The sequence below is a fragment of the Tachysurus fulvidraco genome, chromosome 3, assembly GCF_022655615.1.
Source record: "Tachysurus fulvidraco isolate hzauxx_2018 chromosome 3, HZAU_PFXX_2.0, whole genome shotgun sequence".
NCBI lineage: Eukaryota > Metazoa > Chordata > Actinopteri > Siluriformes > Bagridae > Tachysurus > Tachysurus fulvidraco.
The window spans coordinates 28,843,891-28,852,041 of record NC_062520.1 but is presented as its reverse complement, the minus strand read 5'-3'; the positions used below and the strand labels follow the sequence as shown (position 1 = coordinate 28,852,041).

General features: G+C 38.5%; 2 protein-coding genes across 3 annotated transcripts; both read right to left on the bottom strand.

The window, feature by feature from the left end:
* Positions 1-304: 304 nt before the first annotated feature.
* On the bottom strand, positions 305-2,909 carry LOC125140867 (septin-8-like). 2 transcript variants are annotated; one of them, XM_047811480.1, is made up of 3 exons: positions 2,644-2,909; positions 2,354-2,399; positions 305-2,096 (listed from the first exon to the last, which is right to left on the bottom strand). In XM_047811480.1, exons 1-3 carry the CDS (start codon positions 2,669-2,671, stop codon positions 974-976), a joined length of 1,197 nt encoding a protein of 398 aa, XP_047667436.1. In that variant the 5' UTR covers positions 2,672-2,909; the 3' UTR covers positions 305-973. The 2 variants fall into 2 exon arrangements, with proteins under 2 accessions (XP_047667436.1, XP_047667437.1); XM_047811481.1 differs by lacking the exon at positions 2,354-2,399 and having other exon boundaries at positions 2,644-2,906.
* Positions 2,910-4,256: 1,347 nt separating this feature from the next.
* On the bottom strand, positions 4,257-8,015 carry LOC113647901. Its single transcript, XM_047811229.1, has 3 exons — positions 7,705-8,015; positions 7,265-7,391; positions 4,257-7,032 (listed from the first exon to the last, which is right to left on the bottom strand). The coding sequence occupies exons 1-3, from the start codon at positions 7,853-7,855 to the stop codon at positions 5,484-5,486; spliced, it is 1,827 nt and encodes a 608-aa protein (XP_047667185.1). The 5' UTR covers positions 7,856-8,015; the 3' UTR covers positions 4,257-5,483.
* Between the last annotated feature and the right edge of the window lie 136 nt (positions 8,016-8,151).

Genomic DNA, 8,151 nt, shown 5'->3' with positions numbered 1-8,151 from the left:
TAACATCTCTGTATAAAGACATTCTTTTACCCATTCTGTTGCGACTGACCCCTAGACGGTCGTAACAATAATACAGTGAGAACTTTGGGCTCCAACACTGTGTAGATGCTGGGGCTTGTTTTTTTTTTTTGTTTTTTGCCACATATACATTATATCACAGAGAAATTCTTTTCTTTGAATATCATCCCAGCTTGGGGCAACTAAGATACAGTTCCCCTAACATGGGAAATGCTGAGAGCCTTAACCAGTGGACTCCCACCACCCCAGAGACTTAAACAGAGTACATGTTAGAATGCTTTTGCACTCAGAGTTTATTTCAGTAACAAAACTAAAAACATTGAGAAGGATATTTCAAGCATCTAATCTTGGTGTGGTATCAACCACTACAGGGGATGTACAGAGAACAGAAGAACACTGAAAAATATGAAGACACAGGAACACACACACACACAAAATCATGTTAATCTAGAAGAACTCCATGTCGCTGATCAGGAAGCATTCACCATATGGCTAAATACTAATAAGAAGATAACTACACACCACTTGATGGAGTCATATGTGGAATACTGTATGTTACATGACATAATCATTGATTTCTTTCAGAATTCCATTCTGTCACATGCATCTACAGTCTAGTCATGTTGGACTTCCCCTCAGCCTTTTTCTTCAGTTCTTCAAGTTTCTGTACTGTTTCCTTCCCATACGTTTTCTTTGCTTCCATACACAGGGACTCCAGATCCTGAAGTGTAGACAGAGCATCGGTCTTTAAGGCGATCTGCTGCAGGACGTGCATACATTTATCGCACTCTTCCACCAGTCTGCTTATTTCTTTTTCTTGCTTTGATATTTCTTTCGCTAGTCGTTTCTTATTCTCCTCAGACTCATTCTTGTGGTTCTTTTTCACATCTTCTAAAGTCTTCTTGACCAGCCTGGTCTTTGTCTCATAGATTTTTGCCTCTTTAACATGCATAGTCTAGTGACACTTTCCTGGACACTCTGTGCATTTATTCTTGGACATGACAGTACACCAGGAAAGATCTCGAACCCACCAGCATCCTGGATAATGACAGTTCCACTTACACACACTACAGCACATAGCCTCTTTGCTCGAACCCGTTGACGGGTCAATTGGTACTTTTTCTTTGTAGCACTCTTCAAATTCATGTTCAAGCTGCATTGCTTTGACCTGTTCTCTTAAACTGATCATGTGTTCCACCAGCTGCTTACGGTGTGTCAGCACACTTTCAGTGTTCTTCAGACTTACAGGTTTGTTCGCCCTTACGAAAGATAGAAAGTCGTCCATGCTCGTGTTGAACAGATCCCATGCTGCCTGAAAACCTTGAATCAGTTCATCGGTTTCTTCTTCACGGTCGCATCTCACAAAAAAGTTCTCACAGTGACTGTTATCGAACCTGAAATACACCGGCTCGTCATCTCTAGTCTGAGCGCATGGGATCTTGGCATCTTTGATGGCTTTGATAGAATTTGTAGGCTTTCTTGGTGCATGTGTGATGAACACAACAAAGTTTTTCTTCACGTCGTTGCTGAATAAGGAGAGAACAGCGTTAAAAACATAGCGCTGTCTTTCACTGAGTCGGACAGTGCTGGACGACACCACGAGACACACGGCATCAAGTGTCTCGACACTTTCACTGTTTCTCAGGAACTCGAGTAAATTTTCAGCTACTTTTAAATCCTCATCTGAATCTTCTGTTTTTCCGAACCCAGGCGTGTCGATGACGGTCAGAGAGAAAGGGCAGTGTTCAGTAAACAAGTTATACATCGTGACTGTGTGAGTCTGATAATCAGACTGCTCTTCTTTTGTCTCTATGACCTCAAACCAAATTCTACTCTCAACACCAAGCATGTAGTTGACCATGGCGTTGATGAGAGTCGACTTCCCCACTCCTGTTTCTCCAACTATTAACATGGTTTTCTGAGGTTCGTGCTCATCTTTTTCACCAAATGCCATTTTCTGCAGTCTTGTACCTGTCCACAGAGTCCATGTTTTTAGAATATATCTGGTGAGGAATCCTTTTATTTCTTTGCTGTTTTTCATATATTTATGTTGCTGCTGTTCCTTCTTTGAGGAGCTCCTAAAAAATAGATCCATGTACAGATCATTATGATAGATAGATAGATAGATAGATAGATAGATAGATAGATAGATAGATAGATAGATAGATAGATAGATAGATAGATAGATAGATAGAAAATATGTGTAGAAAATATTAAAAACATTCATTTTTATGTAGCTTTAATTCTTGATGTAACACAAAGCATATAATTGCCTGTTATATGTAATGAAAGACTGAAGCTCTATCGTGGATATTACAGACAGATGAAACCTTACCAATGAGTGAACTGTTCGTCGTCTTTCATGGCTCTTTGTCTAGCGTCTAAATGTGAAAAAAACTCATTCATGTGTTAATCAGAGTGTGATTAAATAAGAGATCGGCTGCTTCACTGTGCGTGCTTCAGTGTTGAGTTCTAATATATTTCGTGTTTATTCATATATCGATAATGAAAAGCTTTAACACATACAGTAGCTGCAACTTCAGAACATTTGAACAGAGGGTCAAAGAATAAATAAATTTCATAGAAAACTTTTCATTTGAATGAAAATCCAGATTTATCACCTACCTCCTGATGCACTTTTCCACCTGTCCATCTACGAATGCATAGAAATTTGAGCGAGTAGAAATCTGCCTGTGGATATCGCAGCACCTCGACCGTGAGCGTCAGTGAGTTCACAGGAAATCTGTAAAGTTCTCTGCTGCATATTGAATGACATGGCAAATCATTTACTGAAATCTGCTCTGTCTTCATCTCTACAGCTAAAGTTTCATCGTTTCACAAACAATTTAAACCGTTTAGTGGTTTTTCACCTCTCAAAGCCAGTAATGTGGTTAGTGTTGACTTCAGTGAAAGATTTTATTCTCTTGTTTCTACCTGTGTGTGTGTGTGTGTGTGTGTGTGTGTGTGTGTGTGTGTGTGTGTGTGTGTGTGTGTGTGTGTGTGTGTGTGTGTGTGTGTGTGTTTGTACACAATCTAACTAGTTGTTGACCTGCTGCTTCGTTTAACAACAACTGGATGTTAAACGAAGCAGCAGGTCAACAACTAGGGGATTTGACTGTTTGGGTGTTGTTCATACTGAGGACGTGTGTAAGAGACTTGTGTAAAAAGTTGAACTTATCCTCCCATAAAAACATACAGAGATTAAGATCACAGTAAAAGTGGGCCACGGTGCTGTGTTTAAGCAGGTTTATGACCACAGTTCCACCACAGCAAGCAAAATCTTCTGCACCACTTCCTGCTTACAGATGAACTGACTTCCTGTGTGTGTGTGTGTGTGTGTGTGTGTGTGTGTGTGTGTGTGTGTGTGTGTTTACAACAGCTTTCTCTCAGGTATCTAATAAATTTATGTGGTTAAGCTTAAAGTACTGCAACATAAACACAACTACTCATACGTCAAATATACTTAATTTGCTGTTCACGAATGACTTAAATCTGTTAGAAGGATAAGTAAAGTAAATATCACTGGGAATGAACAGCTAGTGTGAACTAAACAGACAAAGACATCAGAACAGGAGATACAGAATTCTGTAATTTTTTTCTTTTTTTTACAGAAAGTCACGTGAGCATGAGGTCTTCCATCATCACTGTATAAGTGAGCGATCGGATACAAAATGAAGACATTCATGACGATGAACTTTAAGATGAACAGAGACAGAGAAACAGAGAGATTTTTATTTAATTTTTACTAATCTACCTGCTGTAGTTTAACTGACAAGTTACAAGATTCCAGCTTCATTATTTTCTTTAAAAAAAGAACTATATGAAACTATTATTTTTTACTTAGCACAGATCCATATTGAACATTAATTTTATTATTAAAATTTCATTAAAAAAGTATTATCCATGTTAACTATTAAGGATCCATGGTTGTGATATTTAGCCACTCAAATTATAATTTAATATTTAAAGCTTTGGTTTGTTCAACTACCTGTAATTCACAAAGATGCTTTTCAAATGATTCATTATCATAAAGAAGATATTTAATTCTGATCATTTGCACATTTGATAAAAATCCTACTTATCTTCAGCCTGTGACATTAAAATGAATGAGGATCGTTTTTGTCTCCAAAAACCTTGAAAGCTATTTTTCTAGCACTTTCTGTGGAAGGAGGCGGGAGCACATCATCATCATCATCATCATCATCATAATTAGATGAAGAAAAATAACAACAACAACAGAGTATAATCAGTTTTTATTGATTTGTTATAGCTAGATATAAAACTAAGATCATTATCTAAAGCTTCTTTAACAAAATTAAAATTGTGTCTAGTTTTTAACATATTTCAATATAAGATTCTACCAATATAAGATTAAAAAACTCTACCACTTTAACAGTAACACCTGTAACATGTTCATTGATGCATTTATCCAATCGGCCAATCACGTGGTAGAAGCACAACGCATCAACTCCTACAGATAATAGAGGTCAAGAAGATCCATTAAAGTTCATGCAGTAAGTGTGGGGTATAAATGTAGCACACAAGTACACATGCAGAGTACACAATAATTCCAGAGAGACAGGAAAGTAAACCATACACAGAGTAAGTTTATGATGCTTATGTTACTGTTTATGAGCAAAGCTTATTCATCCTGAAGCCCTACTGGCCACAGGAGGCATGTGCAAGCTGTTACCAGTCCAACACAGAAGATACCACAGTCCAGGAACACAGAATTGGGGGATTATGGAGTCTTTCTTCTTAATAGACAGGAAAGTGTAGACGGCACTTAAGCAGGTATCACAGGAAGAGGTTTGGTCTGTTTGAGCAGAGCGTAACAGAGAAGGACGTGGAGGACGAGCTGGTCAGAATGAAAGGACTGGAGGATCACTGCATCCCTCGTTCAGTAGAGGATGAAGCCAAACCCCATTGACCCACTATCTTCAGGAAGTCGACTGGTATTGTGGGTAATGTAGGAATCCATTAATGAAAGTGAACATAGACCAATCTTAAAGGATGCTGTGGAGGATTAGACATTTATTACAAAGATTAACACTGCGAAAATCATCATATCAAATGTTCCTGAGGGTTCTGAGAGCTCGTCACAGGTTCCTAGTCCGACAAAGACTTGATATAAATACTGTATGAACAATTCACCAACAAAGTCAGTTTCTTCTCATCTTCTCTTGTCTAACCAACAGAAAGCTGTTGAGAGCTGTTTAATCTTAATCTCCATGCAGAACTCTAAGGAGCTCCACAAGCTCATTTGAGATTCATATTTAATGACCAGATCATGTTAAGCGAAAATAAGCTAACTTAAAATCCTGGTGAACATATAATGAATGTTCTTATATGAATGTTATATTTATCAGTACTGTAACTAATTATGTTCCAGGGATCAGTGTGATGGTGCAATAAAGAGAAATTTTCACAATCTTAAAAAGAAAAACAGTTTTAGCACATCTTATTTATTGCAGGGATTTTAAAACAGCCAATGCCTTTGCTGATTTTTCCTCCATTTTATTTTTCATCTCTTGAAGTTTAAGCACTCGAGCTGTGTTTCCGGTTTCCTTCACTTTCTCAATCAGGAAGTCCATATGCTGCAGTGTAAACACAGAGTCACTCTTCAAGGCGATCTCCTCCATCAAGACAACACACTCATAACATTCCTCCACCAGGCGGATCTTCTCGTTTTCCATTTTTCTCATATCATTCTCTATTCTACTCATCAAAGTCTTGATCTCTCCAGACTTGATCTCATATTTCTTTTTCAGATCTTCCTTAGTCTTCTTCACCCTCCTTGTCTTCGGCACATAGATTTTGCCCTCTTTAACATGATTACTAACGGGACACCCACAATGTGTGCACTTCCCCTCAGACATCATGCTACACTTTGAGAGATCACTGACCCACCAGCATCCTGGATAATGGCAGTTCACCTCACAGACTCGACAGCACATGGCTTTTGTGGTGAACATGTTCCACAAGCTGTATTTTATAGATTCTTTTGCCTTGTAAGGTTCATCCACGTAATATTCCCAGTTATCTTTGTCACCTTTTTTCTCATGTTCCTTTAAAGCCTCTTTCGTCTGCTCGAGCTCTTTCTGTTTCTGTTCTGTCTGTATGATCTTATCCTTTATACCAAAGATGGATGAAGTCAGTTGTTTGCGTTTTTTCAGCACTGCTTCAGTTATCTTCAGGTTTATGGGTTTAAGTTCTTGCAGAAATGAGAGAAAGTTCTCCATGGTTGTGTTCAACAGATTCCATGAAGCTTGATAATTATCTGATATTTCCTCATTATTAAAGTCTTCACAGTGACCGTTGTCGAACCTGAAATACACCGGGTCTCCTTTAGCAATCAGAGCACATGGGACTTTGGACTGCTTGATGACTTTAATGGCATTTGTAGGCTTTGTTGGTGCATGTGTGACAAACAGCACTATGTTTTTCTCCACATCATTGCCAAATAAGGAGAGAACTGCATTGAAAACATAGTGCAGCCTTTCAGTAAGTCGAACGGTGCTGGATGAAATCACCAGACACACGACGTTAAGTTCATCAACTCCATCTTTATATTTGAATAACTCGTGAAGACCTTCAGCAACAATCAAATCCTCATTTATTCCTTCTGTGCTTCCGAACCCAGGCGTGTCGATGACGGTCAGAGAAAATGGGCAGTGTTCTGTAAACACGTCATATACCGTGACTGCATGAGTCTGAGAACCAGACTGCTCTTCTTTTGTCTCTATGACCTCAAACCAAATTCTGTCTTTACTCTCAACACCAAGCATGTAGTTGACCATGGCGTTGATGAGAGTTGACTTCCCCACTCCTGTTTCTCCAACTATTAACATGGTTTTATGAGGTTTATCCATACGTTTTTCTCCAAATGTCACTTTCTTCAGTCTTTCACCATCAATTACAGTCCTGGAGTTAAGAATATATCTGGTGATGAACCCTTTTAGTAAGATGCTTTCTGCTTTGATTTTATGTAGCTGTTTTTTCGTTTCTTCATTCCTACGCAAAAATGAAAGGCTCATGGATTAATGTAAGGTTCTGTTGATTCTAACTACACAACACCATGCCTTTTAAATTTGATGAACACATCTGAACAGCTTTACTTTCATTATCTATGGAACTGAGATGACCTCGAAGGTTGTAAACTTGGGTCTGATTACTAAGAATCAACTGGCTGTCACGTCCATTTTCTTAAGAAGGCTGCAAAAAAGATTATCATGTGAAAGCTTACCTTTGAGATGAACAAGGAAACTGTGCCATGATTAGTATCTGGTTGCTGGTATTGAGATCTAGATGTAAATCGGGGTTTGCTTGGGGGTTGCTGAGGCTTCTGCAGGACCCTGAATTTTCAGCTAAACCTGCAGAGAAACAAATAACGAAATGAACAAACTATAAATCTATAAAAAAGATTGAAAAATAAAGCAAAAAAACTAATTCATGTGTTGAAACAGAAATCAGAGTGTGATTAAATAAGACATCGGCTGCTTCACTGTGCACTCTTCAGTCTAGAGATCTAATATATTTCGTATTTATTCATACTGTATATCTACTGTATAATGAGCAGCTTTAAAGCACAGCTGCAACTTCAGAACATTTGAACAGAGGGTCAAAGAATAAATAAATTTCATAGAAAACTTTTCATTTGAATGAAAATCCAGATTTATCACCTACCTCCTGATGCACTTTTCCACCTGTCCGTCCACGAATGCATAAAAATTTGAGCGAGTTGAAATCTGCCTGTGGATATCGCAGCACCTCGACTGTGAGCGTCACCGCGTTCACAGGAAATCTGTAAAGTTCTCTGCTGCATATTGAATGACATGGCAGATCATTTCCTGAAATCTGCTCTGTCTTCATCTCTACAGCTAAAGTTTCATCGTTTCACAAACAATTTAAACCGTTTAGTGGTTTTTCACCTCTCAAAGCCAGTAATGTGGTTAGTGATGACTTCAGTGAAAGATTTTACTCTCTTGTTTTTACCTGTGTGTGTGTGTGTGTGTGTGTGTGTGTGTGTGTGTGTGTGTGTGTGTGTGTGTGTGTGTGTGTGTGTGTGTGTGTGTGTGTGTGTGTGTGTGTGTTTGTGTTTGTGTGTGTGTGTGTGTGTGTGTGATTTACTCC

Bases quoted from the DNA above. Each gene is read 5' to 3' on its own strand.
- LOC125140867 (XM_047811480.1), bottom strand. From the start codon at position 2,671: ATGGACAGGTGGAAAAGTGCATCAGGAG. The intron at 2,400-2,643 runs GTAGGTGATAAA...TTTCACATTTAG, and splicing joins GTGGAAAAGTGCATCAGGAG to ACGCTAGACAAAGAGCCATG. The intron at 2,097-2,353 runs GTAAGGTTTCAT...TCTATTTTTTAG, and splicing joins GACGAACAGTTCACTCATTG to GAGCTCCTCAAAGAAGGAAC.
- LOC113647901 (XM_047811229.1), bottom strand. From the start codon at position 7,855: ATGTCATTCAATATGCAGCAGAGAACTTTACAGATTTCCTGTGAACGC. The intron at 7,392-7,704 runs GTAGGTGATAAA...GTTTCTCTGCAG, and splicing joins GTGGAAAAGTGCATCAGGAG to GTTTAGCTGAAAATTCAGGG. The intron at 7,033-7,264 runs GTAAGCTTTCAC...ATTTTTGCGTAG, and splicing joins TTTCCTTGTTCATCTCAAAG to GAATGAAGAAACGAAAAAAC.